The sequence below is a fragment of the Cnephaeus nilssonii genome (genome assembly GCF_951640355.1).
Source record: "Cnephaeus nilssonii genome assembly, chromosome: 23".
Taxonomy (NCBI): Eukaryota; Metazoa; Chordata; class Mammalia; order Chiroptera; family Vespertilionidae; genus Cnephaeus; species Cnephaeus nilssonii.
In genome coordinates, this window is record NC_137094.1 from 13,830,401 (window position 1) to 13,852,763 (window position 22,363).

The window sequence follows — 22,363 nt, forward strand, 5'->3', positions numbered from 1 at the left end:
ATCTAAGGACGCCCGTTTCGGTCTCCGTGACCCCAGAGTCATACGCAAAGGAAGGAAAACCAAGGCTCCAGGTAACCTCTCTTTATTTCCAACTTAAAACACGACAAGCAGAACGCAGCTGGTAGCGGGCTCTTTCTCATCCGGGGAGAGACGTCCATGTCCTCCCTCCCCACAGCGTCTGCGGGCACTGAACTAACGCACACGCTGCAGCGCAGAGCCACGTGTGAAATCTGTCATTAAAACTCAACATCAACACTGTACTCATTAGATTCCTGTATGTTTAAGGTACTGAGAACTGAAATTTGCATACAGAAGTTTAGTGGATTTGCTTTTCATTACAGAACAATTAATAAGACTCTATTAACAGCTAAAGCTACCTGAGGCACATCTATTAGACTGAGAAAGGATTTTAAACTAGTCCCTTGCAGATTTGTGAACATAAAGAATATACAAAATACAGTATAAACTGCATGAGCTCGGCAGTAGCAAAAACACAGTTTAATTAAAAAAGTCCAAAACATATAAAAATATTAGCCTGAAATGGCAAGTCTTCAACCACCAATCTGTGTAAAAATTTTTAAATAGGGATGTTACTCCAAAAATATATATTTATCCTATTTTTTTCTATTTGCAACAGTTTATAAAGGCAAACAAACACCTGCAATTGAGGTAGAAAAGCCTAATTTGCAAACTTTGGATTAAGAAAAATACCTCCCTATGTCTTAATAGCATCTTCCACAAAATAGCAAATGAGTGCTGTTTCAAAAATTGTAATTCACATGTATTACTTTACAGAAATTAATTTAAAATACTGCAAATGTTTTTGTTACGATACGTAGTCCTGACAATTATTTCACATTCAAAATACTGTACAGAGAAATCCACAGTCACCATATATTACATAAAGGCTATGTATTTACATTTCCGATGCCGTTTCAGAAGGGCAGGGCCAGCAAGCTGCTGCTAATGGCGTCCCAGCACAGGCCTAGCGAACGCTTCAGCCTGAAGGGGACGTCTGAGCTGCTGCTGCAGTGAAACACCACACACTGTGAGTGTAACAGTGTTTCCATTTAAGAACCAACTAGACAACAAGATCAGACCCATAAACATCCAAAGTGTTCTTCTCGGGGCGTTGAGAAGACTGTTTGGTTTGCAGATTTTTACGGACTAGAGTTTCCTATCAGAATGCAAAGTCCTAACATCTTTGTTTTTCCTCGTGCTACACGTGATGGTGAGAAGTCAGACTCGGGGCTACAGTAAAAGACTTACTGTTGGCTCCACAGTCCTGGCTCAAACTGACAGAACCTCGCAGTGCAGCGAGAGCAGGCTCGTGCGGACCTCCTCCTGCGGCGTGGGCGCGGAGCCGAGGCTAGTACACGTAGGGGAGGATGCGGTAGGGCACGCGCTGGCAGTACTGGTCCCAGGCCACGCCGTACTTCCGCCGGCACTGGCGCTCGTCCCGGGCCTCCCGGTGCACCAGCAGCACGGTGAAGTACACCACGTAGAAATAGGGCAGCGCGTGCTGGAAACCTGGGGCGACGGGACCGGCGGTCAGGGCTTTGTTCACCACGGCATGCGATACCCAACCCTCTACAGGAGCCACGGTCACTGTGTCCTTCTCTGATGGGGACCCTGAACCAGAAGGTTCCCCCCCCATGGGTGGCAGAGGCAGGATCTGAACTAAGCTCAGCAGGTGAGTGTGAGGAACCCACCCTGCCACCCGCTGTGAGCAGGACCTTTGTCCTCCCGTCTGCCCTGTGCTCAGTGGGGTGGGGCGGCCAGGCTGCTGCAGAGCAGTGTCTCGGTGTGTACACCGATTCAGGGGTAAAAAGTTAAATTAATTCCCATATACGCTGCTGAGCCAAAAGCAGCCAGCACAGCTTAAAACTTCTCATTTGCTTTTAGAAGTTTCGAGGAAACCTTCAGGCTCTGAGTCCCTCACTGCCCTCCGAAGCCAGAGGAAGGAGGAGCATCTGCCCCGGGCGCCACCCCCTCGCCCCGGCTCTGCCCACGCTGTCCCAACCAAGGACCCCTCCTGGGGCTTACCACACGGGAGGGACCAGGCCAGGGCCATGATGAGGTCACCCAAGTAGTTGGGGTGGCGAACGAAGCCCCACCATCCGGAAACTAGAAGGTTCTTGCCCGTTGACGTGTGAATGGTTTTTAAATCTGTATAAAAACACATGTGTAATGAATGACATGTAGGCAAATAGACATAAGGTATTATGCAATACGAATGATGTAAATATGAAACCAATGCTTACGTGCAAGCTTTGGATCAGCGGGATTTTTCCGGAATGCGTTTTTCTGAGCATTTGCACATCGGAAGATTACATATCCACAAACTGTAAGTTTTTAAGGATTTCATGTTAGCAATTTAGATATATTTAAAGGTACCTGTAATTTCACTTAGATATTATTTCTAAGCAAATTTCCAAAGTAGAGACTTCTCACACTGCTTCCACCCATGAGTAAAATGTAACAGCCCACATTACAATAAAACCAGGTCTAGATGGAGGATAATGAAGAGCAGGCTACCTCCTCTGAGTGATGCTACCTGCTGGCCGTAACAGGAACACTTTGTTCATTAAAACTCTAGCTTAGACTCAAATATGTGCCAGATCTCACTGCGGTCCTACAAGTCGGTAGCTTTATTTCACAGTGAACAGTCCCTGACCGCTCACCGACTATGAAAGGAGTGAACAATCGCTATGACTAGCTCACCTGTCACACACCTTCCCACAGGCGACATGGAGAAACCAAACCAGGGTTTCCTCTTCCGCCAGGGCCCCCACTCAGTGGCAGAACCAGCCCGCCCGCTGGTGGAGGGTGTAAGCGACAGTGTAGACAGACAGCCCCTGAAGCTCGTCCACACCACACCGCCCTCCTGCTCCCTCTTCCCCCCACTCAAATTCAGACCAAACCCCGTATCCTCCAGGGAGGGCACTCGACCAGGCCCTCTCTGTCCTCCTCCACAGCCTCCTGTGAGTCTGTTTCCCCCGTTGGAAGGGAAGCCCTAAGGAGGCACAGAGGTGCCTCCCAGACAGAGAGGAGTCATCACTGAAGCCACCAGTTCACTGCCACGCATCAAAACGGAAACCGTCCCCACACGCGACCATCTTTTGAATTTAATTGCGTCTATAGATGCTTACGTGGTGCAAAGGGTTAAATTTAAAAGCAAACTGGTTTATATAAAAATTCTCTCTAGAGCAAACTGCTAGTGGCCATATAGGAGGCAAGGTGGGGGACAGGTGAAAAAGGTGAGGCGATTAGGAAGCACAAACGGGCAGTTACAGTCCTGGGGTGTCAAGTAAATACGTCCTAGCTACCCCAGGTGGCTATCGGGGGGTCCCTCCGGAAGGGCTATGAATATCTAGTCACTACCCCTGAATGTCCACTGTAATTAAAAACCTTAAAAACCTAAAGAACCTCAGCACGAAGCATCCATTCTCTTGGCAAACGCCTGTCACTCACCCATCACAGCTTCCTTCAGGTTGAGCTCATTACGGCCACTTAAAGGGCATGTTACATACACATGGAGGCACCAGGCATGGAAGCCCAGAGTGACGTGAACACTCACGTTTCAGAGCGACAATCAGCGCCGCCAGCGGCCAGGACAGGTGGTTGGGGTGGAGGACCAGGTAGAAGGCTTGGAGGCTGTAGACGAAGGGCACCCACACCAGGTCCCCGAAGGCCAGCATGAAGCCGAAGCCGTCGTGGGTGATGTCCATGGTGGTCAGCACGGCCTCCTGCGGGGCGCGGCGCGGGAAGAGACAGTTAAAGTTTGGGGGGGAAGTTTGTGTGTGTAAAGTACTCAAAGTCTACTTTCTAGTCAAATTCCCCTGGCCTGTGCCTTCATCCCGTCCCTCTGACCCTGAAACAACAGGTCTCCGAGGTGCCTCGTGTGCGCCCACACCTCTGCCCTCAGCTACAGCTCCCCCAGACCAGGGGCTGAGCCGAGTGTGCCTGCACTGTGACCCCCGAGTGGCGCTCTCCCCCCTCCCACCGACTAGGAGGTAAACAGCCAGGACCCGTGGCTCCCGCCTCGCCGCCCAGCACCCTGCCGTCTGCCACGGAGTCTGCGCACAAGGATGTTTGCTGAAGGAGTGATGACATTGCCAGCTTCCTTTGTTCAAGCCCACATGCACCGATGTCATTTCTAATCAGAAGCTGGCTTTTCGGTGCATTTCCCACTTAATAAGCTGCCCGGCAACACGGTACTCCTCACGGTAATTAGCAAAGGGAATGCCATCCCGGTGCGTGTGGGGAGCGTGAGCAGCGGGCCCTGGACGCTGCAGGCACCCGCCACCTCTGTGCTCACCCCAAGTCGGCTCAGAGCACCCAGGGCCGCCACCCCTCCGGCCGGGCCCTCTCCTCACTTGGTGCAGCAGCGAGGCCGGGGGGCCGGTCCCTCACCCCACGCAGAGGCTCTGCTTAGGGAACTAGTTACCTCGTTCCAGAGCGCGTCCACCACGTACAGGAGCTGGAAGCTGTTCACCAGGATCATCGCCAGGGAGGGAGCAGCACGGTTCTGTAGCTTCATCTCAGCCAACAGCATCACCAAGTTAATCACCACCTGAAACCACAGCAACGGAATCGTCCCCGCGGCCCGAGGAGGCCCTTCGCGACCACCGAGGGCGGGTGGCAACGCCACCTCTCCCAGCCCCCGCCTCGGTAGTAAGACACGTCACACGTGAACCCCTGGACAGGTGCACGTGTCTGTGGTGGTCTTGCCCAAACGCATCACTCCAATCATGAGAACACACTGGACGGCCTGGCAGGGTGGCTCAGGTGGTGGAACACTGTCCCATACACCAAAAGGTTGTGGGTTCGATTCCAGATCAGGACACATATGGGAGGCAACCGATCGGGGGTTCTCTGTCTCTGTCTCTCTGAGCTCTCGCTCTCTCTAAAAATCAATAAAAACCATCCTCGGATGAGGATAAAAGGAGAGCGCACTGGACTAACCCAAATTAAAGGATCCTCCTCCAGGGTCAGGGTCACGGGAGACCAGGAAAGACGGAGCAACAAAGACTAGAGGATCCAAAGCACAGTGACCAGGAAGTGCCTGGGGCTGCAGGGGGCCACACAGAGCCAGGCCCGCGGGGACCTGTCCCAGTGCTCCGTGCTGTCCTGGGTCACGGCTGTGGCTGTGCCAGATGCTAACTCTGGGAAGCGGAGGGACGGATGTAGGGGACTCTTTTTGTTGCAAATCTACACGCCTGAAACACGTTTGTTCTTTTTCCTTACGTGAATCCACCAACACTATCACTTTCCTACATAAACAGAAATAACTGTGAACATAAACCAAACCCTTTTATGGTTTAACTAGAGGCCCGGTGCACGAAATTCGTGCACGGAGGGGGGTTGTCCCTCAGCCCAGCCTGTACCCTCTGCAATCTGGGACCCCTCAAGGGATGTCCGACTGCCCGTTTAGGCCCGATCCCTGGGATCGGGCCTAAACGGGCAGTCGGACATCCCTCTCACAATCCAGGACTGCTGGCTCCCATCTGCTTGCCTGCCTGCCTTCCTGATTGCCCCTAACCACTTCTGCCTGCCAGCCTGATCACCCCCTAACCACTCTGCTGCCAGCCTGTTTGCCCCCAACTTCCCTCCTCTGCCGGCCTGGTTACCCCTAACTGCCCTCTCCTGCAGGGTTGATCACCTCCAACTGCCCTCCCTTGCAGGCCTGGTCCTTCTCAACTGCCCTCCCTTGCAGGCCGGATGCCTCCCAACTGCCCTCTCCTGCTGGCCATCTTGTGGTTGCCATCTTGTGTCCACATGGGGGCAGGATCTTTGACCACATGGGGGCAGCTATATTGTGTGTTGCAGTGATGAGCAATCTGTATATTACTCTTTTATTAGATAGGATGACATTTCTTTTTTTTTTTTTTTTATCCTCACCTGAGTATATGTTTCCATTGACTTTTAGAGAATGTGAAAGAGAAAGGGAAAGACAGAGAGAAACATCAAAGTGAGAGGAATACTTAGATTGCTTGCCTCCTTCCTGAGCCCTGACCTGGGCCCCAGCCAGGGAGGAGCCTGCAACTTAGGTACATGCCCTTGATCAGAATCTAACCTGGACTCTGCGGTTGGCAAACCTAGACATTATCCACTGAGCCAAACCGTGTAGGGCAGGTTATGACATTTCTTAGCCCTCCAGCAGCGGACCTTCATTTTTTTCTCCAGGAGTGTGGTGGAAAAGCCCTAGATCACTTTTTTGGATTCTTATACCCAAGTTACTAAGAATATTACCAGTGGCATACAGGGAGCTTAGCCAATGAGTGGTCAGAAAAGGTATTTCCTCTGTAGTTCACACCTATCTCCTGTGATCTCCGGCTCCACCCCTGCCAAGGCCTAAAGCCTCCAGCCCTGGGCAGGGACCCCCAGCTGGCTCTGATCGTCCTGCTCTACCCCCAGCCAAGGCCGCAAGCCTCTGTTTGAGCTCAGGCCCTGGGCAGGGACCCCCAGCTGATTCCAATTGCCCACAGACACCCACAGCTGGCTCTATCGCCCTGCTCCACCCACGGCCAAGGCTGCAAGCCTCTAGGCTTGGGCTCTGGGCAGGGACCCCCAGCTGGCTCCGATCGCCCACAGGGGACCCCAGCTTGCTCTGATTGCCAGGCTCCGCCCCAGCGGCAAGGCCGCAAGCCTCTGGCAGAGGCTTGGGCTCTGGGCAGGGACCCCCAGCTGGCTCGGATCACCTGCAAGGGACCCCAGCTGGCTCCGCTGGAGGGCTCCACCCCAAGCCAAGGCCTAAAGCCTCTGGCTGAGGCTTGGGCCCTGGGCAGAGACCCCCAGCTGGCTCCAATCACCTGCAGGGACCCCCAGCTGGCTCTGCTCGTGGGCTCCACCCCCAGCCAAGGCCTAAAGCCTCTGGCAGAGGCTTGGGCTCTGGGCAGGGACCCCCAGCTGGCTCCGATCGCCAGGCTCCAATCACCAGGCTCCGCCCCAACGGCCAAGGCTGCAAGCCTCTGGCTGAGGCTCGGCCCCTGGGCAGGGACCCCCAGATGGCTCCAATCACCGCAGGGGACCCCAGCTGGTTCCAGTGGCCCAGCTCCACCCCAGCCAATGCCGCAAGCCTCTGGCTGAGGCTCGGGCCCTGGACAGGGACCCCCAGCTGGCTCCGATCGCCTGCAGGGGACCCCAAGCTGGCTGTGATCACCTGTGGGGGACCCCTGCTGGCTCTGATATTCCCCTCTGATCTTCGGCTCCAATATCCCAGTTCCAACAACTGCTCTCGGAGGCTGCAGCCATCTTGGTTATGTGTATTTGCATATTCCCTTTCTGATTGGCTGGTGAGCGTGGCCGGTGGGCGTGGCTTGTGAGTGTAACGGAGTGATGATTTGCATATTACTGTTTTATAGATAGGATAACCTGTAACAGGGCATCTTCACCCTCAGGACTATATTTCCCGTAGAAAATACTTTAAGTAGACAGATTTAGGGAAAGCTGTAATTATTCCTAAAATATACCACCCACAGCTTCCTTAAAACTGTCTGCAATTCTAAGTCCAAGACCAATTTGCACTGCTGAACTGAAAGTTAAAAACAACAGACATACCCATCCGATCAGTCCGGGGCGCAGTTCACAAAAGTATTTGAGATCAAAAGTCCCGATCCGAGGGTTTAATTCGCGGCCAATGAAGAAATCGTAGATGGCGTTTCCTGAGGAGGAAAAGTCCTTGTTCACACAGCTTTTTGGAAACACCTATTCCAGACCCAACTGTGAGGCTCTCCTCATAAGGCACAGCTGTCCTCCGCCCGGGTCCCTCTCCCCCCCGCACCCCCCCCCCAGCAGGAGGACCCGGGGGCTGAGCCGCAGTGCGCCGGCCCCCCTGGATGCACCCACCTGCCACACAGCGTGGGGCCAGATCCCTGACTTTAAGGGAACTGGAATACTTTTTAATGTAGCTTATAATTTTTTTAAATAAGCAACTTAATTTTCTTAATGCTTCAATACTTTAGGTCAGAATCAACCAATCTGAAATCTCTTTCTTGTGCTGTTTTTTAAAGGCTATTTACTACTTGGGACAAAAAATAATATTTGTCATAAATTATGATGCTACTACCCTTTACTAAAATGCTACTATAAGTTACTAAAATGTCTACTGTCATCAAGTGACTACAAAAGGGGAAGAGACATAAGAAAGTATGAGGAAATAAATATAGTTTCTTCCGTAATTTCCTTTCCTTTAAATGTTTTCTCCATCTTTTTATTTGTCCTTATTTCTCTTCCCCGCCCACGAACTGCAGCTGGAAAGACACTGTGCACAAGCCCACGCCCACGCCCGGGGGTGGGGGTGGGGGGGCTGCACTCCCCACACGCAGGCCCACACTGCTCACCAGAGCTGGCCGGAGACAGGTCCCCCCGGGGCGCACGCAGGGCCCGCACGTAGAGATAAACACTCAAGCCGGCAGCAAACACGAGGGCTGCCAGGGCAAACTGAAGGAAGTGGTGGTACACGTAGCAGAGCTCCACGCCCCAGAAGAGAGCGGCTCCCACGGCTGCCGACGTCAGGATGAAAGCATAGAACCCTGAAAAAGGCAAGAACGCCCACGTCAGCCCAGCGTGCACGTGAGCTGGATCCCATCACAGAAGAATGTTATTTGTAAAGTCCTAGCTTCACCACTCAGGCCAAGCATGCACAGACACATGCACAGGCAAGGCCTCCGAGGCAGTCTACACAGACATCTCTCTGGTAATCTCTCAAATCTTTTACACGCCGGCTGCAGGCATAGACAGTCACGTGCGTGCCCCTCAGACTATAGAGAAGTTACTGTTTACTGTTCTGGTGTAATAGACTTTGGGAGTTTATGCTATATAAGCTTCTGCGCTATATAAGCCATCCATTTGAGTCTTTTAAAAAACTCACCATTTAGTCTATACTGGAGTCTTCTTCCATCAGCCAGAGGCGTTCCTTCTACCACCTTAAGAGAAGAAAAGACTGAATGTAAAATCTTAAAAACAACACTCGTGTCACATACTACATGTCTTCTAACGTCACTGAAACTCTTCTCCCAGGAGGACTGCCTTTTGGCAGGGAAACTGGGCAACAGGGTTCAAACATCTCAACGGCAAACCCTGTGATGAAGCAAGCCCGCCCTCGGAAATGTGTCTTACATACGAGCCCGGTCATCACTGCTCAGGGTAGGAGACCATCACAAGAGCCAGCCGCCCCAGCCGCCCCCGGGCGCCACCACGAGACTCGACGGGCTGTAGGAGCGCCTACGTCTGGTTCAGCTCTAGCTCAGTCTCGGGGGCGTCCCACTGGCATGTGGGGGGGCCTTTTCCGCCCGGCTCTCCCACTCGCCCACCCGCTCTGGCCCATGCGCCAGCTGACGATACGCACTCAGATACCGACTTGCTCTGCATTTACACACACGCTCCCCAACTCAGTCATTCACGGGGTGCTGTTTCCTCCAGTAAGAGACTGAGCACCTTCTGGATTGGGGCCACTCAGCTCTCTCGGAACCCCCTGGTGTGCCCAGGCCACAGGCACTGGAGAAACACACTTGAACGGGACGAGTTCAAGGAAAAGCCCTCTTGTTCAATGGCAGCCACGTTTCACCACCCAAAGTAACTACTGAAAACTGCAAGTAATTTTAAACTGTCAAATACTAACATGGTATCATTTTCCGTGGGCTAAACTCCTTTACCCTCTCATTAGCTATGAAAGGGCACCCAGGAGAAATGTAATACCATCTGAGATCACAGGATTAGCAAAACCCACATGCTAATTCCAAATGATCCTTATCTATTAAAGGTGTCTCACAAATACTGTGTTGGGTTTTTAGTGTCTCTTTCTGTGTGTGTGTATATATATGGATATAGATAGATAATTTAGGCATCAAAACTGCTTTTCTTAATAAATCTTCTCTAGTTTGAGCTCACCTTGCCTAAAGTAATCTGAATTTGTGATTTCACTGGAGAGCCTGTCTATATCACAACACTCCTCGCCACAGCCAAGGGTGTGAGGGTGAGATTCCACATACCTAACCTGCAGCTCTAGCCCGCCATTGCATCCACCACTCCTGGCAAACCTGATCCCCTGGTTTACAGACGGTGCATTTGCAAAGCCCTAAGAACAAGGTCTCCAAGTGAATTATTAATTGCTTAGGGCTCTCATGTTCCTTTCACTCTATCCAAGTCCTCTTGAAAGAAGGAAAAACTACACTTAGCTATGAGGATGAATTTTAGACCCTGCATGAGGCTGAAAGAACATAAAATGTTCCTGACAATAAATTTCAGAAAATCAGAAACTCGTAGTAAAAATAACAGCCTGGCTGGCGTGGCTCAGGGGTTGAGCATCGACCCATGAGCCAGAGGTCATCAGTTCAATTCCCAGTCAGGGCACAGGCCTGGGTTGAAGACTTGAACCCCATTACCGGGTGTGAAGGAGGCAGCTGATCGATGTTTCTCTTTCATCGATGTTTTTATCCTTCTCCCCTCCCTTCTCTCTAAAATCAATAAAAAGGTATTTTAAAAACACATTTGAAAAATAATAAGTAAAAAGTGCAGGCTGAACCCACTGAGCTCGGTAGCTTATCAACTGATCACTTTAAGTTCTGTATCTGAAATGACATATACTGAGGGGGGATTTTTTTAACCTCTACCATTAGGCTATTTTGCACAATAGTTTCTTCTTTTCTAATTGGCTTGCTAAGTTACACAAGAAACCTCAATCGGATTTTTAAAGCTCCACTCAATAGGCGAGTGTTACAGGATTCAAGGGTAAAGGCTTACGAGACTAACTCAGGGTCGCTATGACCGAGGACAGCTTTTCCGCGTGGACCTGCTGTGAGCTTCTGGATGTGAGCGTGGAGAGGGGAGGAAACTCGCCGTGCTCTGCCCCTGGCAGAAACCTACCTTCCCGATGGGCAGCGAGTAGAACAGAGCCTGAACAGAAAACCAGAGGAGGTAGGCCCCAAACACTCTGGCTTCCCACAGGTCAGACAGAGCTGGCAAAGGAGGCGGGAAATGCAGAAGGCCGGGCTCCCTCTGCCTGCACAGCAACAGCAACAGGAAGAGGAGGGCAGGCAGGCCGAGCATGATAAGAAGCGCACCTGCAGGCAATCAGTGAACAGTCAAGGCTCAGTTTTCAATCCAGTGTTTTTTTGTTGTTTTTCTTCAAGAATCATTTGGGTTTTTTAAGGTCAGAACTCCATCTGGCTAGCTGTTTGAAACCAATTTCTAGTGGATCATCAAAAAGCCCTAATCTCAAGAGGTTAATGCGGGGCAGGGGGGGTGGGGGGGCGAGGGAGAACCTATGTAATATTTTCAACAATAAAGATTTTAAAAAAAAGCCCTAATCTCTATCACGTCCTGTGGGCAAGCGGCCCTGGCCTTAAGCAGTCACACAGCAGATGCCCAGCACTGGACAGCTAACACCCAAGCTGAGTCTAGGACTTTGAAAATCCAACCGCTGAGGAGCAAGCATGTTGACACCCAGCAAGTTAAAGATCGGAACAGCTGAAAGTTATCAGCCCAACCTTTACAGGGGTCCTCACACTTTTTAAACAGGGGGCCAGTTCACTGTCCCTCAGACCGTTGGAGGGCCTGACTATAGTTTAAAAAAACTATGAACAAATTCCTACGCACACTGCACCTATCTTATTTTGAAATAAAAAAAACAAAACGGCAAAAACACCTGCATGTGGCCCGCGGGCCGTAGTTTGAGGACGCCTGCTTTAAAACTTGGTCAGTTTCTAACAACTAAAACAGCATCACGTGCACGTAACACGGCCAGCCTCAGTGATGCGGGACGCCGTCTTTAAGAGCCGCTGGCCAACTTACACAATCAAGCAAGGGAGCTGCAGGACTTGGGACCATTTGGCCAAGAAGTACTTTCTTTTCCGAGCTCCTAACGCTCCAGCAGCACCACCCACTTAATAACTCCAAGCCTCCGAGCACCTCAGATGTTTGACTCATAATCAACCCGTCGAGCAGGTGGGGTAGGCACCATGCCCCCATCTCAGGTTCACATCTCCTGCTCCTGCCCACGCCAGGCCCCGCCCCCTCAGGTCTGACCACGAGCAGATTTCCTTGTCCCTCGCTCCTTTGATCAAAACCTAACAGGTTGCTCAACGTTTTATTTACAGCCACTCTGGCACCCTTTCTACTCTATTGCAATCCTCAAAAATGCTCCCACCCGCCCAGCTGGTGTGGCTCAGTGGTTGAGCGTCAACCCAAGAACCAGTAGGTAGCCTGCAGGAGGCAGCCGGTCAATGATTCTCTCTCTCCCCCTCCCTCTCCCTTCCTCTCTCTGAAATCAATAAAATGCTCCCACTCAGGCCTTTGTACCTGCTGTTCCTTTTTTTTTTTTTAATCTTTATTGTTGACCTCTTCTAGCCTGCCCCCCCTCTTCCCCCCACCCCACCCCTCGGCCCTTCACCACCCTATTGTCTGGTCCACGGGTTGTGCATATATGCACACAAATTCTTTGGTTGATCTCTTCCTGCCCACCCATCCTCCCCCACCCCCCTCCCCGCCCACCCCCTCCCCTGCCTCCTCCCCTCCTCCCCGGGCTCCCACCTGGCTCCTTGCCTGGCCTGCTCAGATTCCTCAGAGAAAGGCCTTTCCTGTTCACTTTATTGCAACTCCCGCTGGCCCGGCCCCCAGCCCCCCTCAGCCCGGCTCTGACACCTACCAGGGACTCCTCCAAACTCTAAGTCCTTCGTCTGTGTGGCTGTCACTTCAAAGGTTCTCAACGATGTAGGTCCTTTTGTAACAATTTTTTCTTCCTCAAAGTCTATTTTTTTAAATTTGCTCTCTTCTCTTCTTGGACGAAGGCTATGCTGTGTATATGTATAACTACTTTCTTGTGACAAAGGGAATTGTTCCTGGTTAAAAAAATAAGAAGTACTAATTATCTGTAATCAATAATTATCATTAACTAGAGGCCCAGTGCATGAAATTTGTGCATGGGTGTGGGGGAGGGGGTGTCCCTCAGCCCAGCCTGCACCCTCTCTAATCTGGGACCCATCTCATAATCCAGGACTGCTGGCTCCCAATCACTCACCTGCCTGCCTGCCTGATTGCCCCTAACCACTTCCCTGCCAGCCTGATCGACACCTAACTACTCTCCTGCCAGCCTGATCGATGCCTATCTGCCCTCCTCTGCTGGCGCAGTCACCCCTAACTGTCCTCCCCTGCAGGCCTGGGTTCCCCCCAACTGCCCTCCCCTGCTGACAATCTAGTATCAGTCATCTTGTGACTACATGGGGATGGCCATCTTGTGTGTTTGACAGTCAGTTTGCATATTACCTCTTTATCATATAGGATGCTACCACAGTAACTAACTCAGCATCATACTAATAAGGATAAATTTGTTCAATTACATTCAGTCTCAACTGAAGGACAGACTTTTAGAAAAGTCGTAGGAGGTATCATGGCTTTCAATGCACTTCCTTAGGTAAGGCCCTTTGCCCAAGAACACGCCGGCCGAGGCGAGAGTGAGCCCGCATACCTGCGCGCTCCTGTGCGGCATGTCGTTCCTCGCTCGCTGCTCGGGCTCCCCCCGCTGCTCGGGCTCCCCGTTGTGCCGGTTGATGCTATTTCCAAACGGCGTCTAAAGAGGAGAAGAGAAAGCATTTTAACCACATGAATCATAACTCCTTAAAAAATAACCTGATGGTAAATCTTCACTATTGTGATGAAGAAAGCCAACGATTTTCACAGCGTTAATTCTGAAGAATTCAGGATACTGTTGTTAAAAAGGAAAAGGAGTAAAACTGACTAGAATTTCCCCCTCTTCAAAAGATTGGATTTTAGCCCTGACTGGTTTGGCTCAGTGGATGGAGTGTCGGCCTGCAGACTCAAGGGTCCCGGGTTTGATTCCAGTCAAGGGCATGTACCTTGGTTGCGGGCACATCCCCAGTAGAGGGTGTGCAGGAGGCAGCTAATCGATGTTTCTCTCTCATCGATGTTTCTCTCTATCCCTCTCCCTTTCTCTCTGTAAAAAAATCAATAAAATATGTTTAAAAAAATAAAAAAGCGCAGGAGTAGGCTTTAAAAAAAAAAGATTGGATTTTACAGTATAGATTCCACATAAGTTCTTTCATCTTTTAAACATTAGACTGAATGCCATCATTTCATTGTTCAGTAACAGATATTCTAATAATATTTGCTATGAGAGTTAGAGAAGTAAAAACTGGCCATTATTTCATGAATTGGTTTTAAAATAAGATGAAATGACATTCACTGCCCCAAAATAGCCCACAATGGGAAGTTAAGAAATAGTGGGTGCTTCTAGAGTATTCCTAGGACCTACACACTGCCGACTTTCTGAACTGCATGGTGGCTGGGTTTTATGTAACCTTAAATCTCTATCCTTTTCCCTGACTCAGTCTCCTTCCTTGAATGTGCATTCTCTTATCAGATGGGACAGGGAAAGTGCTTCAGCTTGAAGAAGATTTTTTCAGGCAAAGCATGGCTGAAATCTGTCACTTTGTTCCTTTGTAAGTCAGTGGCAAACTATAATGCTAATAAACCAAGAGGAGGAAAACAAATTAAAACCCAAGTCTATCATTTGGGAGGCCCGCTGGCAAAGAACAGCATTAATGCAGCATCAAGTTCCAGTTCAAATCCAAGGCTAACTGCAGCGAGCAGCACCAGACACTGAAGTTTACCCAAGTGCCAGCGAGCCACTTCCCAACAAATGGGCCCATTAAATACCAGGGACAACTACACTCTGCTTTCAAATGCCTGACCTATGACCTATGACAGTGACTGCAAACGCAACCCTGAGACACACTGGTCACTCAGCGGACCCAACACCGTGCCTACTGCAATTGACGGGATACTCGCATGAGGCAAAGTATTGCAAAAGATGCAACAATAAGGAAGAGTGATGTTCACAGCCACACGCACCGTCCTCAGTGCCCCGGTGCGGACACGGCGGGAGCAAGGCGATAAGGTTACACTGAAAAGACCGTGGCCACTCAATTCTAAACATGAGAATGCGGAAGTGGCCCAGCACCTGCTCCTTCACCTGCGCCCCCTGACCGGCCGGCAATGTCAGGGCGCCACTGATAGGATGGTCAGACTCACGAGTAATTATCAAAACGCAAGTCAAAATGGTGAGTTGAAAATCTTGGACAATCATATTGGCAAAAGAAGTTATAATAATACCCAGAATGAGAAAATGGGCATTCATACACTACTGATGCTGGTATGCACTGTCTTGAAGTGATTTAGCAAAAGCCTCAAATCTGCTCTATCCATCTGACATAGCAAAGGAAATACCAGATGTTGCATAAGAATATTTTGTTTATAATAGTGAAAATTAAACAGAAAAAGCTAAATGTCTACCAATAAAGGAGCTGAATTTAACAATTCTGTTACATACATATAACATGGTATAATCCAAACAACACCATATAACAAAAATGATGTGGAAAAATTTAACGCAGAAGGCTATTCCTAATTTTTAAAAGTTTTTAAATCTGACAACAAAACAGTATGTACATATTCCATTTTTTAAGGTTATTAAAAATCTATGAGCATTTTATCCATAAAAGGTAACAATAAATGAAAAATTACCTTTATTTTTTTTACTTAAAAATAATTTCTGTTTGGTCTACATTCTAAAATATTCATTGTCCAAGGTCCTATAGGCCCCACATACCCTGATGGTTCCAAGCTTGGACTTTTAACGTAAATCCATTAAAACAATCTTTGAATAGGAAAAGCGATCGAGTATATAAATGCCAAGAGGGCCAGAATGTATTTATTTTATACCTGAGCTTTTATAAGCTATAAAAACTTACTCAGTTCAAACTACAATCTATGTCTATTACATATTTAAAAACTGCTTTTTAAAAACACAATATTGCACAGCCAGTGTAGCCGGTGTGGCTCAGTGGATGAGCATCGACCTCTGAACCAAGAGGTTACAGGTTCCATTCCTGCTCAGGGCACATGCCCAGGTTGTGGGCTCGATCCCCAGTAGGGGGTGTGCAGGAGGCAACCAATCGATATTTCTCTATCCTTCTTCTCTCCCTAAAATCAATATTTTTAAAAAGCATATTAAGACAAAAACACACACAATATTAAATAGCACTCTTATAACTTAAAAACACTCTTTTTCATTGGCACTTAAAGGCATTGTACCTTCTATTCCAAACATTCATCTCTTTATGAAATCGTCCATAATCATTACCTTAGAATTCCATGTTTCACTGACATTTTCCTATTATTAACTGCACACAATCCGAGTCACCAGACCACAGAGGGAAGAGGAGCTTGGCACAGACTAAACACCGTAAGGATAAACGTGCACACATACCAGCACCAGCGGAGTCAACTTCACTTCCAGCACTTCCTTCCTCATCTCCTTGATGTCCACATGGTGGGAAGCAGAGGCCGATCGGCGGGAGCTTTTGGCCGGGCGGCCGGGGGAGCGGGAGCGGCCGGGGGAGCGGGAGCGCGACCTGGACCGACTCCCTCGTCGTCTGGACGGAGAACTGGAAGTGGAGCCGCTCTTCCTTTGCCTGAAGGAAGCTAAAGGCTGGAGGGAGCAGAGGGCAGAGCTTTACACAGGCCACACCACGCGCACACAGACCCCCACTGGAGAGGCGGCAAAGGCCGTCCCTGGTGCCCTGAGCGCTGGCCCAGCCGGGAAGGCTGGCACCTGACGTTGCTGATGAGCCATCGCTCACGAGACGAAGGCAGCCTTTCCACTGCTGATGCTTCCAAGTGTTGCCAGAAATGAAAGTGTTTACAGCAACCAGCTGTACGTTTTCCCGAGAACAGGGACAAGGAGAGTGACAGTAACACGGATGGAGGCTGAGATGCCGGGACAAAGGGAACCTGCACACACACAGCAGGAGAAAGGCAGCCCCACTTCCACTCGGACACACACGGGCCGACCCTGGAAACAGTGCAACTGGGACAACTTGTGAGCCTTTCCTGCCCGCGTCCAGGGTTTCCGGGGCCCTAGACCTGGGAGCCAACTTCCCGGCCCGGTCCCTCCCCCTGTTCTGGGTGGCCCAGGAGCTAAGCCTGGCTTTACAGTTTTTAACTGACTGCAAACAGAATCAAAAGAAGAGACTTGGTGACACGTGAGAATGGTCTGAAACTCCCATCGCAGTGTCGGGAAGTCAAGTTTAGCTGGTGCACAGCCATGTCCACTCCCACGCGACAAGCCCGCAGAGCCTGGAAGCCCCAGCCTGCCCCTTATTCACAAGCTCCGCGGCCCTGCCCTGGAGCGCGCCCACTGGTGCCAAGGCTGTGGGTCAAACACTGGTTGCTGCTGATCTGCAACAAGGAAGGGAACTGCAAATAGGTGTGTAGAAACTTTTATAGCATTTTGACAAAGGAATTTCTATCTGTTGAACCCAATAATAAAAAGAACTGATTTCATACATCTTTTTCCTTTGTCACTTTTACGGTATTTTATGGTATTTTACGTAAGTACTTCTACGTCACGGATCAGATATTTAAGGCCCAGGCCCTCACCAGACAGGGTGAAGAGGCCAGACTCCACTCTAATGAACGTCACTCCCCAGAGTGCGGGATGAAGCCCAAACCCCTCCAGTTCTGACTCCCCCTCCGCCGCCCCGCGCCCCCCACACCCTGGCAGCACTGGGCTGTCTGTGTCCCCGCCCCAGGCCTCTGGCATGCTGCCCTCTGCGGAGGCCACCCCTCCGTCACCTGGGTTCCTCCTATTCTGTCTCAGCACACAGCTGTGGGGCCAACACCTCTAAGAGCCTTCCCGGAAACCCAGAGCCTTCCCTAACCAGCCACAAATGCCTGTCACACCAGGGATTAAACCAGGCCCCTGACCCCGGGGAGCCTCCGTCTTCCCCCGCAGACTGGCAACGTCTCAGGACAGGGCACTGTGCCTCATTCATCGTCCTGGAGCCAGAAACAGTATCCGACCCAGAGCAGCCGCGGGACCCTGTGCCCCCAACAGAGCCAGACCGACTACTCCAACCCAAAACCACACGGGCAGTTCAGTCCCCCCACTTCGTATGAACACGCCCGGTGAGCCGAAGGGGCACTTACCTTGATGTCGCTCTCCTTCAGCTCCAGCTCCGTTCCGTCTTTGTATTTGACCGTGTAGAGCTGGGACTTGCTGTTGTGGCTCAGAATTTCCACTTCATAATACAGTGAACTCCCAGGCCACCGGCCTCTCACCACCTCACCGTCGGCAAACTTCCTACTTGGCATTTTGGAAAATCAGCCTGAACAGTTTTAAAGATAAAAAGGGGGAGTCAGGGCAATACACACTTACATTTGTCTTTTTTTCACAGATTGGACACTAAAATACAACTTTCCAAAATTTTAACTGGTCAAGATTTCAGGGCAAAAAGACACTGGAGGGGAGGGTGTACCCCCCTCATTTTAAAGGTGAGGAACTAAAGCTTAAGGAATGTGAACTGCTTTGGCGAGAGCATGAAATGAGTGAGCACAGGAGTGGTCCTTCCGCCCGTCATGTCTCCCTGGGAGCCGCCTCACACGGGACGATTTAGTCCCAGGTCCACGTGACACTCAGGAGTGACACGGCCACACATGGCTGCCTATGCGACACCCCGTCACCTCCAGTGACCATGTTACTTGCCAATCAACAAGACACAATCTCACAAAGGATGCGTTTTCTGCTTTGTAAATGTGTATCTAGTCCTACAAAGACTTAAAAAATATATTCCGTTTTTAAATATAATTACCTTTATTAAAGACAACAAACCATGAAACAGACTGTCTGGAAAAATCAAGGAGGTATAACTAACATTATTATAACCCATCGACAGGGAGGAAAAAATTCCAAATCTATAATGAATAGCAGATTTGGGGGTCTTTCTTTCAAGTTTTCAAGCCTTGCAGCTGAAGTTCCAAATGCATCCCGAGTAACGGCCAACCTCACACCGGGCTAACGCACACCTGGCCTCGGCCTCCGTTACAACATCCTTCGCCACGGAACCAAACACGGCCCACACAGCCCTGTACACACGACACGGCGAAGCCACAGCGACCACGGAAATGGCTCCTCCCATGAGGCCTGTTTGCCGCCCTTTTTTAAACACCAGCTGGTGGCTGGCCGCTTAGCTCTTAGGTGGTCAGCTTCTCCCTCCACTGCCCAGCAGAGTCACAGTCCATGTGACCAAACCCGTGCCTCTGACCTCCAACACCAACCACACTAGCCGGTAGTTACCATAGAGACCAAGAAGCAGGCGGTTACCATAGAGAAGTCCCTCCCTAAATCACCTTCATCTCACCAACTAAGCAATCCCCGATATACCACCTGAGCTAACAAGACGCATCCTTACCCAGCTCCTGCAAAAGCTGATTCTGTAACAAGAACAAAGTTCAAGAACTTCTCAAGACTGGAGTTAGCAAAGGAGAAAGTTACCCTCCCCCACCGTCCAAGGAAAAACTCTTTCATAAGCACCATGTTTCTTCAGTTAATCACCTGAGAGAAGACTTAATAAGCTTCACTTGTTGGGAAAGATAGCAGCGAGGCTGGAGATGAAAGGAAACACAGCCACTTATCTGGTGATTAGAGGGTGTCAGTTCATTCACATCAGGTAATGGACAGCTTTCTCCCCGGCGCCCACCCAGATAGCCAGATAGCGAGATGGTTTGGGGGTGATGCATGGGCTTGGGCCTGGAGCCCAGGGCAGAGCCCAGCTCTGGGGAGTCACCAGGGGGGCCCTGGGGAGGCAGGGCAGTGACACCTTGGGACATGGGGGAGGGGCACAAAAAAGGAAGGTGACAACAGCAAGCTGTGCCTATTTCAACATGTAGCGTGAGCCTCCAAGTTCTAAGAAAGAGGAAGGAAGTGGGCCCTCCTCCTCTCTTCGCTGCACCCCCCTGCTCCCTGGACCCCCTAAAATCACACCCCTGTTAGGGATACTAGTTCTCCAACGCTGGCCAGCCAGGGGGGAAAGCAGGCAGTCACGTCTTTCTACGTAAAGACGCCATTCAAGTTCCAAACAGCTCTCTGTAAACCTCTGAAGCCGTCCTGAGCCGCTTCCGTACCTTTCAGAAAACGTACTGGCATTTGTGACCCATTAAATATTTGGGTTAAACAAACTGATATCTAGTGGACACCTGTGAGGTCTCTAAGCTCATTTAAAAAAAAAATTAAGAACTGGGACGTGAGAGAGAGCAATGTCCCACACGGTGGCTGAAAGAGAAAAGGCAAACCAGCCCTCCTGAGGAAGCCACTGTCCCCCACACGTCCCCAAAGATGAAAGCGGCAACAGCACCCCCACCCCCACCCCCACTTTGCACAAGAGCCACGCACCGCCGTCACAGGTGACGCCGCTGCGCAATCACACCCTCACAGTCAGTCCCAGGCCAGCGGGAACTCGCCAGGAAAGGACACCCCCATATCATCGGGGCCGCCCCTCAGGGAGGCCAGAGACGCAGGAAGAGGCTGCCCTGGAGGTGTGTCAGCCAAGTGCGTCCAGAAAAACTCCGCTCGCTCCACGCCATGTCCTCCTTCCCCAGGAGAGTGGAAGCAGGAGACCCTCACTCAGCTTCTCCCCGTTAGGCCACGGGCTTGCATGACTATTTATCTATCAACCCCCCGGCAGGCCGCTCTTCTGTGCCGACAGTAACACTCAGGGTCTCTGGTCCTCTCCCCTTCACTTCTCCAAATTAGTCTAAACGGAGCAGAAACCGGGAAGTTCAAATGGAGTTTGACAGCTTCCCCTCCACCGGGGAGCCCAAGGCGGGCCCACCAGGTAAACCCCCAGCAAGAATCCCCCCACCCCCGCCCGGCCTCGCCCCGTGCCCCCTGCTCGGGATGCAAAGAAAGGCCACCTCCTGGCTGCAGAGGCAGAATGGCCTGCTTTCCCCCCAAGAAATAAAAGTGAAAAGTAAGAATCCTTCCCCTCCTACTCACTCCCTCTCCCTCCTCTCTAGACATCCCTGGGCGCGGGGCTCGGTCTAATTTAGGGTCCCGCTGCTGTCCTCCCGCAGCCCCCCATCCTGTCCTTCGCAGCACTTGCTACCAAGTGTGGATACAGGTTCGCTCGTGTCTATTATCTGCCAGGCCCCCCGAGGGCCCGGAGCAGCCGGCTCCCGCCACGGCTCCCGCAGCAGGTGAGCGCGCACACGGGCTGCACCCGTCCATCGCCCGGGCGCTGTCCAGTGCAACCCGGCCTGACTGCCCAGCGGCTCGTGCAAGACACAGGCCCCGCTGCAATCGAGCGCTTCCTCCGTGGCCCTCGGGGCTGCTACAAGGTGTCGCTCTGAAACAGTTTTAAAAGCCTTAACATTTTGAAGGAAAAAAACAAAACAAAACAACACACGGAATGGAGCGTTCGTGGGAGCGCGCCAAGCTGCCCAAGGATCCGTTTCTGGCGGCGCGGAAACACCTGGCGAGGGAGCGCCGCACGGGCAGCGAGCAAGCCCGCCCCGGAGCGGCGCCCACGCGAGTCGGCCACGACCCTCGGGGCGGCGGCGACCGGACCCGCGCGGGTGAGTCACCTCTGGGAGCCCACGTCCCCGTCCGCCGGCCCCGCTCCCACGGCAGGACCCGCCGAGCCACCAGTTACCCGTCAAAAAGGCGCTGGGAGCGGACCGGGGGGAGAAGGGGCGCGGGGGGAGCCGTAGCTACAGGGCCGGGACAGGGGGCCGGGATAGGGGTCCCCGACCCCCAAACCTCCCCAACCAACATCCCTTTACACCGACGCAGCGCGTCCAAAATGGAGGGAAACGTCCCCAACTTGAAGCCGGCAGCTCCATTTCCGCAACCGGCCGGGCTGGGCCGCGCTACGGTTCCAGCCCCGCCAGCCGCGGCCCCGAGCGACCCGGAGAGGAGGAGGGAAGGCGAGGGCGAGGCCGCAGCCCGGGCCCAGCGCCCGGGACCCCCGCCCCCCGCCGCGCCCGCCCGCCCGCCCGCCCGCGGGCCTCTCCCGCCCGCCCCCCGGGAGGCCGCACCGCCGGGAGCCGGGCGGGGTGGGGGCGCTCACCTGCGCCGGGGTCCCGCGGGGACACGCACGACTCCGCGAGCGCCGCCGAGCTGCTACCCTGCGGCCGTTCCGCGCGCGCGACGCCGGCCCCCCCGCGCCCCCGCGTCCCGGGCGCGCGCGCTCCTCGCCCCGCCCCGCCCCGCCCACCGGGGGGCCTCCGAGGCTCCCATTGGCTCCTCGTCCTTTTGAATCGTCCCCGGCGCCGTGGATTGGCCGTGCGTCGTGGCGCCTCCGCCCCGCCCCGCGACGAGGCCGGAGGCGGCGGGAGAGAGGCCCGGCGGGCCCGCCCAGGTGCCGCCCGGGGCGTCTGGCGGCCGCGCCTTATCTCGGCGGCGCAGGGGCCCAGGCGCTCCCCGCCCGTTCCCGCCACTCGCCGCAGAGGGTGCGGGGTGGCTTGGCGAGAGAGAGAGAGAGAATAAAAAGCTGCAAATCAGAAT

General features: G+C 52.1%; 1 protein-coding gene across 1 annotated transcript; it reads right to left on the minus strand.

Moving 5' to 3' along the window:
• Nucleotides 1-5: 5 nt before the first annotated feature.
• Nucleotides 6-22,020, minus strand: LBR (lamin B receptor). Its single transcript, XM_079763373.1, has 14 exons — nt 21,927-22,020; nt 18,010-18,188; nt 16,289-16,510; nt 13,469-13,570; nt 12,650-12,842; nt 10,870-11,066; nt 8,876-8,930; nt 8,346-8,537; nt 7,564-7,667; nt 4,451-4,576; nt 3,581-3,749; nt 2,265-2,345; nt 2,047-2,169; nt 6-1,530 (listed from the first exon to the last, which is right to left on the minus strand). Exons 2-14 carry the CDS (start codon nt 18,172-18,174, stop codon nt 1,370-1,372), a joined length of 1,890 nt encoding a protein of 629 aa, XP_079619499.1. The 5' UTR covers nt 18,175-18,188; nt 21,927-22,020; the 3' UTR covers nt 6-1,369.
• Nucleotides 22,021-22,363: the final 343 nt, after the last annotated feature.